Source organism: Giraffa tippelskirchi, chromosome 11 (assembly GCF_054371585.1).
Source record: "Giraffa tippelskirchi isolate mGirTip1 chromosome 11, T2T-mGirTip1v1.2.pri, whole genome shotgun sequence".
Lineage (NCBI taxonomy): Eukaryota > Metazoa > Chordata > Mammalia > Artiodactyla > Giraffidae > Giraffa > Giraffa tippelskirchi.
Window position 1 is genome coordinate 109,599,833 of NC_137285.1, and position 17,931 is coordinate 109,617,763.

The 17,931-nt window shown below is 49.9% G+C and overlaps 2 protein-coding genes across 4 annotated transcripts in view; one reads left to right on the plus strand and one right to left on the minus strand.

The window, feature by feature from the left end:
- The window catches only part of OTOG (otogelin), an 85,667-nt gene extending 78,369 nt beyond the window's left edge, over positions 1 to 7,298 (minus strand). The window contains exons 1-6 of the mRNA XM_081541780.1: positions 7,202 to 7,298; positions 6,704 to 6,764; positions 6,479 to 6,539; positions 3,242 to 3,320; positions 2,248 to 2,340; positions 1,926 to 2,080 (exon numbers count right to left, since the gene is read on the minus strand). Coding sequence (XP_081397906.1) covers positions 1,926 to 2,080; positions 2,248 to 2,340; positions 3,242 to 3,320; positions 6,479 to 6,539; positions 6,704 to 6,764; positions 7,202 to 7,298 — 546 coding nt within the window. The remainder of the gene's footprint in view (positions 1 to 1,925; positions 2,081 to 2,247; positions 2,341 to 3,241; positions 3,321 to 6,478; positions 6,540 to 6,703; positions 6,765 to 7,201) is intronic.
- A 5,318-nt stretch (positions 7,299 to 12,616) lies between these two features.
- USH1C (USH1 protein network component harmonin) overlaps positions 12,617 to 17,931 on the plus strand; it is a 49,475-nt gene continuing 44,160 nt past the window's right edge. For all 3 annotated transcript variants that reach the window (XM_081541459.1, XM_081541460.1, XM_081541458.1), the window contains exon 1: positions 12,617 to 12,703. In XM_081541459.1, coding sequence (XP_081397585.1) covers positions 12,668 to 12,703 — 36 coding nt within the window. In that variant the 5' untranslated portion in view covers positions 12,617 to 12,667. The remainder of the gene's footprint in view (positions 12,704 to 17,931) is intronic.

Consider the following 17,931-nt stretch of genomic DNA (forward strand, 5'->3'; position numbering starts at 1 on the left):
TGCTCAGACAGAACCTACACCTCCAAAGCCACAGGACACAAGGAAAGTAGGTAGGGGCTCTCAGAGTTTAGGGTCTGAAATGTATCTCTGCCAAATGCGAAAATCCATCCCATGAGTGAACAAACCTTCCACTAGATTATTGTTAAATATGATTAGGCAGGCTGGAGCCATTTCAACCAAAAATAGGACGTGTGAAAGCCATTCCATAGCCTAAATATTTTTCAAACTTCTGTGACCATGACCATAGTGAGAAATATATACACATATAGATTAAATAAAACAAAAAGTTTTACAAAATAATATTCACCACTATTAATGTGTAATTCATTCCTACAATATTTTCTATTTACATTCTCTTTTTTCTTTCTTTTCATGGTGGTTATGACTCATTAAGTTCATTTCTTAACTTGTGAATGTGTGGCATCCCACTGGTCTAGGTAATCATAACACGTGTGTGTTAGTCACTCAGTCATGTCCAACTCTTTTTGACCCCATGAACCGTAGCCCACCAGGTTCCTCTGTTCATGGAATTCTCCAGGCAAGAATACTAGAGTGGGTTGCCATTCCCTTCTCCAGGGGATCTTCCCAATCCAGGAATCAAATCTGGGTCTCGTGCATTGCAGGTGGATTTTTTTTTTTTTTTACCATCTGAGCCACCATGAAATGACACTGTCATGATGTGTGATACCCATGATACTCCAAGGTGAAGTGGGGAGAGCTGGTCAGGGTCCCCAGTCCATCCAGGACCTGGCCCCCAGGCAGCCCCTTGGCAGGTCTGTGCCTGAGACAGAAGGGGCACACCCGGCAGGCAGAGAGGTGACACTGAGCACCATGGTCTCCCCCATTTCCCAACCTCTCGGCCTTAACTCCGCACTGGCCAAGGTGCCCTCCAGCAGAGCAGGCTCTCCAACTAGACTCTTCTCCAGGTAGAGACTATGTCCACAGGTGACTGCCCACTTGAAACGCAGGGTAAATGTGAAAATCAGATCTGTCCGACCATGAGACTGTGACTTTCACATGTGTTCATACACAAGACAAGCTTTTACTGAGCATTAATCCAGGTACTGGGAACAGCAATTGAAAAGACATGGTCCCTGCTTAGAAAACTTATATCTGGAGAGGAGACCAACTCATAAACAGATTTTTGTAAGAAAAATACAATGATAGGGTAATGGTGTGGAACTCTGGTTCCACAGACAGGAGCCCCTGAGCCCACTCAGGAGGTCAGAGCACACAAAAAGTCTTCTTAGAGGAGGCCACCCTAAGGTGAGTCATTCAGGACCTCTACTATTTCCTTTGTGGTACCATGCTCTTTCTTATCTAAGGTACATACCATAGTACCCAATGTTCCCTTGACCTAGAGTGTTCTCATGTCTGCCCCCACCCCTTCACTTGTGTAGCTCTAATTCATTCTTCAAATCCCAACATAAATATCACTTCCTCCAGGAAGCCCTCTCTGATCACCATCTTTCCCAATAGGCAAGGTTAGGTTTCCATCACATGCTCTTCTAGCCATTTGACACTTCTCCTCTATTGCACTCAGTTGCACTTGAAATGATCCATTTGACTTGATGTCTGTTTTCCCCATTAGACTGTAAGTGACATGAGGACAGAGACCACATCTGTGTTGTCCACAGGGCCAGCACCAGGCCTTGTGCCAGGAAAAGAGTACAACTATGCACTTAATAAATACTTGGTGAATGAGAGACTAAGTGAATGAATGGCCAGGGACAACCAGAAGTGAGTGGATGAGTGAGACCCATGGAGCCTTCAGCTCCCTCCAGGTGCAGAAGCCCTGGGCAGGAGCTGAGAGGATGAAGGAAGGAGCCAGCTTCTTTAACTCTGCCAAGCAGAGCCCAGGCCAACCAAGCCTTCAGGGCCTAGAGGAACCTTCCTGGATAAGCAAGGGGCAGTGAACGCCTCACCTGGACTGAGAAGATCTTTCCCTCAGGTTCATGGCGCCCCACCAGGGTGTAGCTGCCCTTCCCAGACAGGTAGTAGTAGAGGCCATCAAACGTCTCCACGTGATGCTGTCCCCATGCCCGGCAGATGCTGTCCCGCTCAGGGCCGGCATTGTACACTGAGCCAGGGACAAAAAGGGCATCTCTGTGTAGCAGCAGTGGGCACTGAGCCCTAGGCTGGTGGGTTCCACCCCCACTCCCTCTAGCCCAGACCCTTGAGTCTCAGGTCCATAGATTTTCTTAAACCTGTGGCCCCTCCCAGAGGTAGAATGGAGCCCAGACTCACCCATCTGGCAGCGCGGCCCGGTAGCATTGAAGCGCCTGCAGTCACAGAAGGCCGGGTGCACACATTCGCCCCCATTGAAGCAGGAGAACAAGTCTGCAAGGGAGACGCAAGGCATCGCCCTGTCAAGCTGAGAATGGCAGAATCCATGACGCAGCACCTCCGTCATGATGGGACCCCAGGCCCCCACCCTCCCAGAGCGACATAGAACTCAGATCCCCATCACAGGGAGCCCTAACTTTCCTCAGGAGCTGGCTTTGATGGGGGCAGGAGCAGGGTGCCTCAGACAGCTGCCCCACCTCCTCCCTAATAGGCTGTGAAGTCTCAGAGTACTGACCTTTGGTATGTATCAAGTGGCCCCCAGGCCAGCCCTACCTAGGCCTTCAGTTTCCTAAGCTAAAAGTTCTTGGCCACCAGGCAAGGCATCAAAGCTGTGAATACGCAGCCTGAGGGGTGAGCAGGAGACTGCCCAGTGCTCTTCATGGACTGCTCTTCCTCATCGCTCCATAAGCTTAGGGGAAGAGTCCATAGCGTAAACCAAGGGAAGCGGAGGGGCGTCGCACTTGGAATGTAGTAGGAAGGAAGGCCACCGAGGATGAGAGGACAAAGCAGAGTGGCGTGTGGTGAGGGAAGGAGCCATAATGTGAGAAGAGGGACCACAGAGACCAGGTGAGGGGAGAGGCCACAAAATAGTAGAGAGAGGCTACAGACACAGAGTGATATCCAGGGGAGGAAACTACCACTAAACCAGAAGCTCAACCTCACTGGAGTCAGACAGTGTGAGGGGGGACAGCTGCAGGGGCATGAGAGCAGGACACTCCTCAGCCAGGAAGGAGAAAGCAGAGTAGAACTGGAGGCTGGGGCTGGGGACGGTGGAAGGAGACCCTCTGCAGGGAAAAGAGGTCCCAGGAGGCCCTGAGAAAAGCCCAGGTTTCCCTCACAGGCCTTTCTGCAGGTGAGGGCCTCCCGCGAGCCACAGGGAAGGAGGGGCACTTACAAGACGGTGCACATTTGGCCCGATGGAGCCGCCTTTCCCAGGAAGACATGGCCAAGGAGTCCAGGACTTCAGCTTCTTCCTTTTACAGATAGGAGATGGAAGAGAATTCAATCAAGGGCTGACCTCAGGGATGGCAGGCTTCCTAGAGGTCACAGCCCTTCCTGTTCACTACCTGGAGGAAGGCAGGCCCTCTGTTTATGGGTGCCCCAGTTACCCAGCCCACCTCTGAGAGGCCTGGAGGCAGGATTTTCAGGTGGCATGAGGCTGGTTTACACCCTCCTGAGTGGCATCTCACTGGCAGGCTGGGGAGGCCTGTAGCCTAAACACAACCCCCTCCCCTCCATGCTCCAGTGTCCCCCAGCCTCCCCCGACTCCCTCCCTAGTAAACCTTTGAATGCTCCACAGCCCAGCACAAAACCCCCTTGTCTGGAGAACAAACACACCACCCCCTCACCACAGAAACCATTTGGGGCAGAGCTGAGAAACAAAAGCAGCCCCTCAACCCCGAGCAGGCGAACATCCTCCACCCCAACTCAGCCTTTTGGGCTCTTCTATCAGCAGAAACAATGCCTCACGGATCACTACCCGCCGTTCTCAGAAGTCGTCCGAGTCAGAACTCTCCCCAATACAACACATCTGAGGACAAAGGCAAAGTCCCGCTGAGATTCTGTTTTCCAGACCAGAAACCCCATCCCATGGTCTCTTGAGATATGAACATCTGAAATCAGGACTTCCCCGAACATCATTTCACTGTGTTCAGTCCCTCTCAGGACTCCAGCCTGAGGGTCTAATGTCACCTAGGACTGGGACCCTTGGCACAGTAGGATCCTCACTCTCAGGGCCTAAGTTCTCTCATTTGTACAACTTCTGGGACTGAGGGCCCAGCCTGGCCCAGGTACAGTGAACAAGAGCACGTGTTCTTGCTCACAGGGCTGATAAGGCACGAACCACATTGAGGGTGTTTGTCTCATGTGTTTTCTCCCTCACTGTCACCTCCTCATCCCTGGGCTAAATCCCCAGCCTCTGGCAAAGACTAGGAACACAGAAGTATTCAGAACCCTTGGTCCCTGGAGCCCAACCCCAGCTCTTTGTCCCTCCTGTGGGTTGTATCTCTCCGCCTCCTGCCTGGCCTGTGCTGCAACGAATCGAGGCCATTTCTGGAGAAGAATTTTAAATCCTTTCCAAATGAAACATCTTCAGTATAGATGGGGAGTTCTTAATCATTTTTATGCCATGAATCCCTTTGACAGTCTAATGACAATTATGGGCCCTTTTTTGGCAACAGATGTTTCTAAATACATAAAATAAAATATAAGATTATAAAGGAAATCAAACATATTGCAATGCAGTGATCAAATATTTTATAAAAATGAGTAATGGTAATATTTGTGCTTCTTTATTAATACATTAAATCACAGGACCAAGCGACAGGCCATACCACTGCCAGCACGAGGAGCTGTGAGCATGGATGCAATCTGGAGACAGCGACAATTGCAAGCTGATAGGAAAATGTCTGTGATGTCTATTAATGAGAGTCACAGACACTGCTAATATTCTGTGGTCTGTAACGTCTAGCAGTAATTAAAGGGAAGACTAAATTCCAGTTCCATTGAGGTTCCCATAAATAACAATGCATTTTCCCGCCCACCCCGATCCGAGTTCATGGACTTCTGGTCTACACCAGCAATTCTCTGGAGAATGGCTGAGCCCTATAGAGTGGGGCACCACAGAAATGAAGGATGGTGAGCTACTGGTCTGAGACCTCCCCTTCCCTTACTTAAGAGGGCAGTCCAGGCAGAAGCCTTTGAGGGATCCCCAGGTTCACTTTCTAAGTAGCCTCATTCCTGCCCAGCCTCCTCCAACTCCAGTTGCCTTCAAGGAGGGTCATTCTAACCCCTTGCTTGTTGTAAGGAGTAATGTGAGAAACCTATGGGGGTTGCCTGGTCTAGATGCTTCCCCAAGGAAAAGAAGGGGAGGCCTACCCTGGAATCCAGCAAGGAAAGAAGCCCTCTAGGGGACGCTAAAACCCAGGGATTCCTGGAGTCCAGTGGGGCATTTATGATGCGGGAGAACATGCTAACTAGGAGACTTTGCTCTGCCTGTGCCCTGAGGGCCCAGAAAATCATCCACCTGCCTCAGTATCCCCATCCATAAAAAGAATGATGAGAACATTTTAAAAATAAAATAAAAACTAAATAAAAAGAATAACAACATTATTTTTCTGTTCAATCTGGGGCCTGGAGAAATGGGAAAAAAAGATACAAAACCCCGACATAATCCAGACATTCAAAAGTAAGCATGCCTCCTCCTTCCTTGGGATCTTCATATCTATTTCAAAAGGGCAGGTATTTGGGACACATTGTTTTCTATTACAAAGGATGCTTCCATCCTGCTGGCACAAGGAGCTCCCCAGAGCAGATCCCAAGGGCCAGGGTGTGTGAACTGAGGCTCAAGATTCTCTGGGGAACCTGATATCAGGTAGGCTGTATTTGTATCATGTTTGTGGTTGTAGAAAGGAGACAGACGCAAGCCAGGGCTAGAAAAAGAACCCGAGTCACTTGATCCAGAGACCAACCAAAGTTTGGCAAAGAGAGAAAAGCACCACCTCTTCCTAAAGCACAGAGGATCTGATGTATGACATAAAACCACAAAATTCTGTAAAGCAATTATCCTTCAATCAAAATTTTTTTTTTAATTAATAAAGCACAGAGGACCTGGGTAGGGTGACCAACAGGAAACAGTCAGGACTTAGAGGATGGCTCTGCTTCTCAACAAACCCTTCCTTGCAGGCCCCACCAAGTGACCCAGTTTTGTCTTTCCTCTCAAAGCAGCATTGCTGGGGCACTGCTCTGGGGATGAAGAGGGACCTCTGACAGGGTTGAGGCCAGGCAGAGAACAGAGAACTCCACTCTCCCAAACCCTCACCTTCCCGCTTTAACCCAGGAAAGGAAAGAGCTCAGCTGTCTCCTGATGGCAACTCTGTGCCCTCTTCCTCTAAAACACAATTTATAAATAAACAAAAGTTGGCTATAGGGCCCCAAGGGATTAGAAAGTGGAAGTAGAAATATCCTATGAACTTGCATTCTTCAGACATATACTAAGAATTTTGTTGGTTCCCTTTTGAATAACTGTAGAAACATACTTCCTGCCACCTACAGAGCTCCCAGACAGCCTCAAACCCAGACAGAAATAAGCCCCTGCCCAGTGAAGTGCCCCCTTCCCCAGGCCTCCCCTTACCTGGCCTCCCATCACCGTGGTAGCATCCCCTATGGCAAGGACTGCCTCCTGACGGCTGTGGCTAGGTGAGAAACAAGCCTGGTGTGGGTGAGGGGACAGGAGTGGGCCATGCCTCCCCAACACCCCAGGCCCATCCCACCCCCTGTGCTAACCCCTGAGGTCACCCACGCCAGGAATAAAGATGGAACCAGTGAGTGGCGTAGCTACCAGTTCTTGCCTACTCACCTGGGATCCTGGGCTGGCTCAGGCTGCAGCTCTGCATTGCCCCGAGGTGTGGGTGCTGCGGCTGGGGGTGGGGGGATTACTCTCCACTCAATCTATGCCTCCCACCCCTTCTCACCCCGTTCCCCACCTGCTGGGAAGCCTCTCTCATACCTGCCATCACCCCCATTCTCTCTCCCTGCAGCCATCTCAAATCCATTCTCCCCCTCCCTGGGGACTCTTTCCCAACAAGGCTCTCCCTCCTCCTTCCTACTCTCTGTGCCCCAGTTCTCTCTGGTTCCCCCTCCTTGGATGTCTTCCACGCTGCCCAGCTTGAGAGCCATTCCCCTGACTGCCGCTGGCCTTTCTTTCCTTCTGCGGTCCCTCTCCCCGGACCCACTCCCTGGCTGTCCCCCTGCCTTCCCTCAAACCTTCTTTCTTTCCCCTTTCCAGCTGGCCCAGGCCTGTCCCTCTAAACGTTCTCCCAGGTTCCTGGCCTCTCCTAGTCCACACCCCTCCCACCGAGAGACTGCAGTGGCGGAACCTCCCCTGCCGGCTCACCCCGGGGCAGCCAGACGCAAGCTAGGAGCAGGCAAAACACTAGCACCGGGGCCCCCATAGGGGCGAGTGGGGACTGGGAAGCCTGACCGCAGGACCAAGACCCGCGAAGGTAGAGTCACAGCTCCACTAGTTGGAGGCCGCCGTGCCTCTCGCTCTCTTGCCCCAGGGTACCCTTGGTTCCGCCTCCCAGGCACTTGGCTCCGCCCCAAGCTAGAGTGATAGGCCCGCCCAACTTATTACCATAATTTAGAAGCCTGAAGCGGGGCGGGGCGCTGCCTTTGTTCTTCTTGGCCTGTGTCTGCCCCTCCCCAAGGGAGGTTGGATTCAGATCACACTCAGCGCTATGTCCCTTGGGGGAGCAAAGAGGCAGGCAGTCTGTGCAGCTTCTAACATCTCTTGCTCCTCAGAGATCCCTGGCTCGGTAACCTGGGTTCTGGAAGCCCCTTACTGGGTTCTTGGAGACCCAGGATGCTGGTATGAGTCTGGTCCTATGCACTCCTTTTACAGAGGTCACAGGAGGCACAACTCAGTGGTCAGTGGCAGAACCATGGCTCGGGCCTGCAGAGTCCTAGCCTGTGCTTACACCATTTCCCACTACAGCCTCCTGGGTCCCCAAGACCCCACTCTACCCCTAGTTTTGAGCACCTCTAGGAGTTGGATCCAGCGGATGTTTGCGATTTGATCTCTGGTTCCTCTGCCTTTTCTAAATCCAGCTTGAACATCTGAAAGTTCACGATTCACATATTGCTGAAGCCTGGCTTGGAGAATTTTGAGCATTACTTTACTAGTGTGTGCTGCTGCTAAGTCGCTTCAGTCGTGTCCGACTCTGTGCGACCCCATAGATGGCAACCCACAGGCTCCGCTAGTGTGTGAGATGAGTGCAATTGTGCAGTAGTTTGAGCATTCTTTGGCATTGCCTTTCTTTGAGATTGGAATGAAAACTGACCTTTTCCAGTCCTGTGGCCACTGCTGAGTTTTCCAAATTTGCTGGCATATTGAGTGCAGCACTTTCACAGCATCAACTTTTAGGATTTGAAATAGCTCAACTGGAATTCCATCACCTCCACTAGCTTTGTTCGCAGTGATGCTTCTTAAGGCCTAGGTGAATAATCACACCATCGTAATTATCTGGGTCGTAAAGATCTTTTTTGTAGGTTGTGAAGATCTTTCTGCTTTATTGACTATGTCAAAGCCTTTGACTGTGTGGATCACAATAAACTGTGGAAAATTCTGAAAGAGATGGGAATACTAGACCACCTGATCTGTCTCTTGAGAAACCTGTATGCAGGTCAGCAAGCAACAGTTAGAACTGGACATGGAACAACATACTGGTTCCAAATAGGAAAGGGAGTAGGTCAAGGCTGTATATTGTCACCCTGCTATTTAACTTATATGCAGAGTACATCATGAGAAACGCTGGGCTGGATGAAGCACAAGCTGGAATCAAGATTGCCAGGAGAAATATCAATAACCTCAGATATGCAGATGATACCTCCCTTATGGCAGAAAGTGAAGAAGAACTAAAGAGCCTCTTGATGAAAGTGAAAGAGGAGAGTGAAAAAGTTGGCTTAAAGCTCAACATTCATAAAACTAAGATCATGGCATCTAGTCCCATCATTTCATGGCAAATAGATGGGGAAACAGAGGAAACAGTGGCTGACTTTATTTTGGGGGGCTCCAAAATCACTGCAGATGGTGATTGCAGCCATGAAATTAAAAGACACTTATTCCTTGGAAGGAAAGTTATGAGCAACCTAGACAGCATATTAGAAAGCAGAGACATTACTTTGTCAACAAAGGTCCGTCTAGTCAAGGCTATGGTTTTTCTAGTAGTCATATACGGATGTGAGAGTTGGACTGTAAAGAAAGCTGAGCGCCGAAGAATTGATGCCTTTGAACTGTGGTGTTGGAGAATACTCCTGAGAGTCCCTTGGACTGCAAGGAGATCCAACCAGTCCATCCTAAAGGAGATCAGTCCTGGGTGTTCATTGGAAGGACTGATGTTGAAGCTGAAACTCCAATACTTTGGCCACCTGATGCGAAGAGCTGACTCATTGGAAAAGACCCTGATGCTGGGGAAGATTGAGGGTAGGAGGAAAAAGGGATGACAAAGGATGAGATAGTTGGATGGCATCACTGATTCAATGGACATAGGTTTGGGTGAACTCCGGGAGTTGGTGATGGACAGGGAGGCCTGGCGTGCTGCAGTTCACGGAGTCGCAAAGAGTCAGACATGACTGAGTAACTGAACTGAACTCAACTGAGGGGGTGGATCATGCCTTAGTCTTCTGTGTGTCCAGCACTACCTCAGGCCCCAGCTCAGGATATGTTGACTAACAGAAATGCCTTACACTCAGATATTATTGGTCCCATTGAGGCCTGACTTTGACAAAAACTGCCCAGGAAAAATTTTGGAATGGTAGAAATGTGGGCCTGAGAGCCTTGGGAAACTTTGCATCTTTCACTTGGCCAACTAAGTGTTAGAACACTAACCAGAAGCCAGGCCTTGTAGATGGTGATGATGATAGTGTCAGCCCTCATAGGCCCCTGGGCAGAGGTGTATATTTGGGATGCATTTATTCATTCATCCGGTCAAGAAATTTATTGAGCATCTACTCCTTGCCACACACTGTTCTGGAAATACAGTGGTAAATAAAGCTATCTCCACACAGCGTATTTGAAGCCATGGGCTTAGGTGGGACGATGAAGAGGAGAAAGCCAAGGATGGAACCTTAAAGAACACCAGTTAAGGAATGGGTGAAGGCAAGATTGTCTTAGAGAAAGCTTGAAAAGGAACATTCATGGTGTAATAAGGAAGGACAAATCTGACTCCATATTGAATCTATTTCCTTTACTTTGACCTTTGTATTCTGTTGCTTTTGCTCTAAGTCAAGAATATAGCCAATAGTGTGAAATATACAGGATAACCCATTTTCAGGGCTCTAACCATTAATATGAATTTCCCATTCATATAGAGATAAAAGTTTCAGAAGAGAGAATAACGTTTGTCTTGTTTGAGACCCAAGGTATGTGGACAGCTATAAGAACAAAGGGTTCCAGCATCAAGAAGTTTGCAACATCCAACCACACTCCCTCCCCTTTTAGTATAAAAGATGCCTGCTTCCTCTTTCAGTATAAAAGAAGCCTGAATTCTAACTCAGGGAAGATGGTTCTTTGGAACTCTAGTCCACCATCTTCTTGGTCTGCTGACTTTATAAATAAAATCACTGTTCCTTGCCCCAACAAGTCATCTCTCAATTTATCGGTCTGTTGTGCATCAAACTGTATGAGCTTGGGCTTGGTATCAATGGGAAAGGAGAACCAGGACTCAGTTTTGTTCCTAAAACCAAGAGGGAGACATTTAGAGAAGAGCATCTGCGTGGTCAGTGTTCAGTTAAAAGAAGGATTGGGGTGTCAATGGATGTCATTCACTCTCATAAGGGCATTTACTTCTCTGCCTGAAATCTATACATGAAATAAACAGCCATATGACATAGTTATGAAATGCAGAAAGTCAAAAAGTCAGTTGGACAGGAATTTATTTTGTGCACCTTTCCTAGATCTTTGAAAATCCCACAAGTCTTTTATCTCTGACATAACTAATTAATACTAGGGGGAGAATATGGATGCTATTTTAAGGTTCTTTTCCAGAAAGGATTTACATCTCAAATTAGGTCATAATTTAGACAAATAAAAATAGTCTCCTGGCAAAACTTCAGCTATTGCGAGTGGGCTGCAAAGGATGGGGTCTCTAGGTGCCTATCAGTAATTCACTGATTTGGGCTGCAGTCCATCTCCTGTCCCCTCACCTTTGACATGGTGCAAATAGGGCAGGCCCTTGCCCTGGGTCGAATGCAGAAACAAGTAAACAAATTTGTAATTAAAGGTGGCCACTCTTTCCATTCACAACTGTCTTTATCACCCCTCACCCCCTCTGTGCTCTTAGTCTGTCTCAGGCTTGGTTCATCATTATCTTTGCACCCCAGCACTAGACCTGATCTGGGTGGGGCAGCAGAGACCGGTGGCCTGAAACAGATCTTCATTCCCTGCTCAGGAATTGAATCTGGGTAGCCTGATTGAAAACCAGGAATCCTAGCCACCAAACCAACAAGGGCTAGAGGCTAGAAGCTAGTTTTCCTTGGATCTTTGTCCCCAGTGAAAAGTGCATTTATCACGGAGGCAGAAACTGTAAATGCAGGTACAAAGTTTATTTTAGAGACATAGCACAACAACAAGTGGGAGAGTGAGCTGAGAAACAGTTTGTTTAGTTGAGATAGAAGCAAGGCTGAGATGCACACCCAGAGAGAAAGGGTGTGGGTGTCCCCCCTCCTGAGGAGGAGCACAGTAAAGAGGCAGTTAAATCATGTATATAGGTCAGTATTTCCGGGCCTTTGTCTTCTTTCAGGCCAATTATCTGATTTCTTTTTGCATACTTGGCCTACCCTGGGACCCTCCCCTGGAGTTATCCCCTGACTTTTAACTCCAAGGAGCCTTTCTGCACATGTGTAGAATCTCCCATATCCTCTACTCAGACTGGATTTTGCCTTATCCCCTTGAGATGTTTATAGGAGACAAAGATTTTCTATTTACCCTGTTTCTGTTGTTGCTTCCATTTGTGAGAGCCAACAGGGGGCTGGTGGTCAGTTCCTCAACTGCAGCCCACCTATCTCTTGCCTCAGGAAATGCAAAGAGGAGGCAGGCTGGCTGATTGTAAATGTCCAACCTGGAGCCCATCTATCTCCTACCTCAGATCTTAGTTGAACTGAATCAAATGAACCAGACGGGGCCTCATCCCTGGGTAAAGGTCGGCTGTAAATCAGGATATCATTTTCAGGCCCTTCCATGCTCGTGTGTGTGTGTGTGTGTGTGTGTGTGTGTGAGAGAGAGAGAGAGAGAGAGAGAGAGAGAGAGAGAGGAGGGGAGCTAAGGAACTGTGGAGAGGAAGTCAGTGGAGAAGGGGCCCTCCTACCCACTGTTCAGGTTGCTATGGGCTACAGTAAGACCCAGCCCCAAGGAATTCACAAACAGGTTTCTTCCAAATTGGGAAAGTCCAGGGAAGAGACCACTATAGAATGTACACTGAAGGTGAGATGCTTGGCAAGGGGTGACAGACAGCTTCCTGAGATCCTTTCCCTTAACCGCGTGTGTTTGGGAACCACTCCAAGGGCAGGGCCAGTCACACGTCCAACCATCGCTGCCGCCACCATAGACACACCCTCCTGGCCAGCGGCTCTCAGGCTTCAGTGAGAGGCGGCGAGAGTCACGACAGGTGCCTCCCGTCGCCCCGCCCGCCCCAGGCCCCACCCTCGCCTTCCCAGGCTCCGCCTGTCATGGTCACCGCCTCTGCGGGCTGGGGCAGCCCGTCACCCAGCAGCCGGGACCCGAAGGAGCGGAACTGTGTAGCGAGTGACTCGATCCAACCCAGCCATGGATCGGAAGGTGGCCCGAGAATTCCGGCACAAGGTCAGAGCTGCTAGCGGGCCCTCCGGCGCCCCCGCGGAGTCCTGGGGCGGAGTGGGTGGGCGGTGTACACCATGGCACCACCCCTCCCCTTGCCGGCCGGTCCTGGGGCTCTGGGTGGCCTGGGATCCTGAGGGTCCTTTGGTTGCCAGCAGGAATCCCCAGTAAAATGAGGGAGGAGCACTGGGACTCGAGGTGTAGGAGTCACTAAGCCGATCTCCTTCCTGAAAGTGTCCTTCTTCTTAATACGCTGCGGGGGGTAGGGGGTGGGGGGTTAAAATTCCTTCCGATCTTGGCTTGCTACTGCTACTGCTGCTACTGCTAAGTCGCTTCAGTCGTGTCCGACTCTGTGCGACCCCATAGACGGCAGCCCACCAGGCTCTGCCGTCCCTGGGATTCTCCAGGCAAGAATACTGGAGTGGGTTGCCATTTCCTTCTCCAGTGCATGAAAGGGAAAAGTGAAAGTGAAGTCGCTCAGTCGTGTCCGACTCTTAGCGACCCCATGGACTGTAGCCTACCAGGCTTCTCCGTCCATGGGATTTTCCAGGCAAGAGTACTGGAGTGGGGTGCCATTGCCTTCTCCGATCTTGGCTTGAGATGGGATAATTCTCTGAGATGCCCCATAGTGGGCAACGCCCGCCCCCCCTGCCCCCCTCCCTCCTAGCGCCTCCAGCTCTGGGCTGTGTGTGGAGAGGCTCTGGGATAGTGTCTGAGAGGTGAGGACTGGGAGAGACAGCAAGTGGATGCCTCCATCTGTCTTCTGACCTGAAAATTCGAGTTAGAGGCAAGTCAGGCAGCCCACTCCCCACCTAAGGGCATTTCTTAGGACCTGAGAAATAGCAGAGGAGCTGCCCAGGGGGCTGTGGGAGTCAGCCAGACCCTTCAGGCTCTCCCCTAGGGTGTCCCAGTGAGGGGCTTCATTGGTGGCCCAGGACTGTCAGAGACCGTCGCTGGGTTTGACCCAGGCTTCCCAGAACTGTTTCCAGAGCTGTGCAGGAGTCGCTGAGGCCCTGAGGTCAGAGAGGACCCTTTGAAAAGATCCAGTGGACCTCCCCACTAGGCCTGAGGGTGACTCAGAGTCCACGGGTGAAGCCAGGGGTGTCTGGAGCTACCCACAGGCCCTGCCTGAGGAAAGGGTGACTGTGCCTTGAGACCCACCCAGAGGGGCAGTGTCTTTAAACCCAGCCAACCCCCTTCCCAAGCCTGAGGGGGCAGAGCTCAGGTAGGCAAGGTCTGGGGGCTTGGCCCCTCTCTCACCACAGAGAGGCCCAGGGGAGCTCAAGGAGCAGCCAGTATGGAGGCCACAGGGGCTGAGGGTTGTGGCCTGGGACTAGGGACCAACGGTCAGTTGTTCATTTAAGAAACATGTTTTGAGCACCCAGTCTGTGCCTTCAAATTGCTGGTCATGTGGGTGGGAGACAGACCCTACACTAATAACTACCCACACCTGGGTGCTGAGTGTTGGAATCAAGGTTTGGGGACAGCTCCTGCTGGCTGGAGTCTTCTAAAAATGAGGCCTTGGGATCCCAGGGATAAGAGATATCCGGAAGTTCACGCAGGAGTTTGGGGGCTGGGAAATAGCAAGGAGAGTGTGAGACAGTGTCACCAGCACATCCTGTTGCAAAGGGACCAGAAGGGAGAAATTTCAGCCGCCGGAGATATTTGGTGAGTGTAGATTTCAGGCAACCCACTTGCCTGTTCTCTACCCCAAGATGACTCAGGCTTGAATTTCACTCTCCTGCCCTGGGGTTGAAAGAAATGTCGGGTCCTCTTTTGTCTTCTCCTCATGAGGTGCTTTTCTTAGCCTCTTTGAGAGAGTTGTTTCTGGGGTCTCCAGTGTCTGACACAACCCCTGAGTTAGCCCCTGTTTCTCTTCCCCAGGCCCCATGGGCTCCAAAGAGCCTCAAGCCTCTGTGTTTCCACTTCCCTGCTGTTCCTCATCGCAAGAGTCATTACCTATTAATGCCCTGGGTGTGCAGGCGGGGCGTGCTGGGCAAGGCCAGGGCTGGACTTTGTGCCCTGTTGCTTCGGAGGCCGCAGCAGCCTTCCCCTCCCAGGTTGGAGATCATCTGGGAACTGGGGAGAGAGGATGAAGCAGCAGAGGAGAGACCTTGCTGTTGATTGCTTTCTAGATGCCCCTTCCTTAGTGTTTCAGAGCAAATTTTCCCCCTTGAGAATGATTTGTAATCTAAATAAATCCTTAGTCGTTGGAGGTAGCATTAAAGGTAGTGTGTTGTCAGGGAAAGTGCTGTGTGACCTGGAGAAAGTTATTAACTTCTCTGTGCCTCAGTTCTCCAATTTGGTTAATGAGGATCACAGTAATACTTAACTAGTAAGTTTATCGGAGAAGGCAATGGCACCCCACTCCAGTACTCTTGCCTGGAAAATCCCATGGACGGACGAGCCTGGTAGGCTACAGTCCATGGGGTCGCTAAGAGTCGGACACGACTGAGCGACTTCACTTTCACTTTTCCCTTTCATGCACTGGAGAAGGAAATGGCAACCCACTCCAGTATTCTTGCCTGGAGAATCCCAGGGACGGGGGAGCCTGGTAGGCTACAGTCCACAGGGTCGCTAAGAGTCGGACACGACTGAGCGACTTCGCTTTCACTTTTCCCTTTCATGCACTGGAGAAGGAAATGGCAACCCACTCCAGTATTCTTGCCTGGAGAATCCCAGGGATGGCGGAGCCTGGTGGGCTGCCGTCTATGGGGTCGCACAGAGTCGGACACGACTGAAGCAACTTAGCAGCAGCAGCAGCAGCAGCAGTAAGTTTATTGTGAGAGATAGATGAGACCTACACATGTGCAGAGAGCTTAAATAGAGCCTGTTACTTAGTGAAGCCTCAGTAAATGTCTACTGTTGTCTGTTGTCTGGAGTTAAGTAGTTGTTGTTTGGTCGCTAAGTCATGTCTGACTCTTTTCGACCTCATGGACTGTAGCCTGCCAAGGTCCTCTATCCTCCACTATCTCCTGGAGTTTGCTCAAATTCATGTCCATTGGGTCAGTTATGCTATCTAAACATCTCATCCTTGGCTGCCCCCTTCTCCTTTAGCCTTCAGTCTTTTCCAGCATCAGGGTCTTTTCCAATGAGGTAGTCAGTGTGTGTGTTAGTTGCTCAGTCATGTCTGACTCTTGCCAACTCTGTGGACTATAGCCCGCCAGGCTCCTCTGTCCATGGGATTTTCCAGTCAAGAATACTGGAGTGGGTTGCCGTTTCCTTCTCCAGGGGATCTTCCCCACCCAGGGATCAAACCTGGGTCTCCTGCACTGTAGGCAGATTCTTTACCACCTGAGCCACCAGGTGTTCTACCCAATGAGGTAGAAATCGGCTCAAATCTTAGTTCTGTCACTCACTGCAGTGAGACCTTGAGCAAGCCACTTAACCTCACTGAGCTTTAGTTTCCTTCACTGTGAGATGGAATTCATTGTGCTCACCTCACAGGATGGTTACGATGAAATAGGAGTTCAAATACTGGCTGCTCTGGTTGTGCAGCAACCATTTGGTAAATGGCCGCACTATTCCCCACTGATGCCTGCAGAGCATCCTAATGGATGACCCAACAGCCTCCAGACCATTGAGCGGGGACTGTTGGGTTTGTACGGTTTCCCCAAGGCCATGAGAAGCACTTGCATGCCCTTCCTGGTCACAGCCTTGGGCCAGGATGCCAAGGCAAGGAGAGGGGGGCATCAGAGACTGAGGCTTCCCCCCAAGAGAACCAGCTTTTCAAAAGAAACCTGCTCTTCCACGCTGCACCTGCAGGTTGCAGGAACTTGGTTACTCATTTGCTCAAAAAGTATTTACTGACTGTTCTGCGATCACATATTCATGGGCATCTGTAGTGTACCCTGCCCAAAGCTAGGCATCTGGTAGAAGAGGTTTGGGGGATAAATAAGGTCAGAAAGAGCTTCTGCCTTCTAGGGATTTGCTAATCTTTCATTCATCATGCACGCATACAATAAATATTGACTGAGTTGCTAATACATGCCAGGCAGTACTCTAACCATTGAATAACAAAACAAAGTCCCTGCCCTCCTAGAGAGTACATTCTAGTAGGGAAGACAGTTAACAAGCAAACCAATGGAACTGTCACAAAATGCCAAGTAGTAATGAATGCTATGAAAAAAATTAACTGAGTTAGGTGAAGGGATAAAGAGTGACTAAATAGTACTTTTTATAGGATAGTCAGGAAAACCTCTCTGAAAAAAGTGATATTTCAGCAAAGACATAAAGACATAAAAGAAATGAAGGAGGGAGTCATGCAGATATATGCAGAAGAACATTCCAGGAAGAGGGAACAGCAAGTGCGAAGGCCCTGAAGCAAGCATCTGGTTGCCTTCTTTAGGAACAGCAAGTAAGATGGTGTTTCTGAGAGGACTTTCGGAATGAAGAGTGGTGGGAGATGGATCAGAGGGGTGATGGAGTCCTAATGGGCCATACTCAGGATTTGGGGTTTTGTTCTAAGTGAGAGAAGCCAGCAGGGAAGTGAAATGATTGACTTACATTTTAAGAGAATTGCTCTGACTGATGGTAGAGAACAGACTGAGAGGGCAAAGGGGAGAAGGGGGACCCTCCATTAGGAGGCTCCTGCAATGGACTAGATGGAGTGCCAGGCCCAGAATACATGTTCAAGGTAGACCTGACAGGCTTTGCTGATGTAATGGTCAGGTGTGGAGAGAAAGGTATCAAGGGTGAGACCGTGTTGGGAGGAGGAGCAGGTTGGTGGAGACAGAGCCAGAGGTGGTAGAAACCAAGAGTTCCATTTTGAATGTTTTATGTTTGAAATACCTTTTAGATCTCCAAGTACAAAGGTGACTGAGAAGATCAGTAGATGTAGGAGTGTGAAAATCAGGGGAAAGTTCAATGCTGGGGATAAGCCTCAGTGAATCCTTATGGTATAAATGGTATTTAAACCCCAGAGACTGGTGAGGTCACTTAGGGAGATGGTGCTGATGGAGAGAAGACTCGGAACAGAGCCTGGGGCACCCCAACCTGTAGAGGAGATGAAGAGGAGAAGGAACCTCAAGCAAGGCAAGAGAACCAGCAGAAGGAGGGTGTGATCAGCTGTGCCCAGCACTGGGTCAAATGCTACCAACTAGTAAGCATGACACAAGTCTCTTGAAAAGATGAAGGATAATAAAACATGAGTCAGATAAACCCAGTGCTCTCTGGGACGCCCACAGTAATCATGTATGGATGTGACAGTTGGATTATAAAGAAAGCCAAGCTCC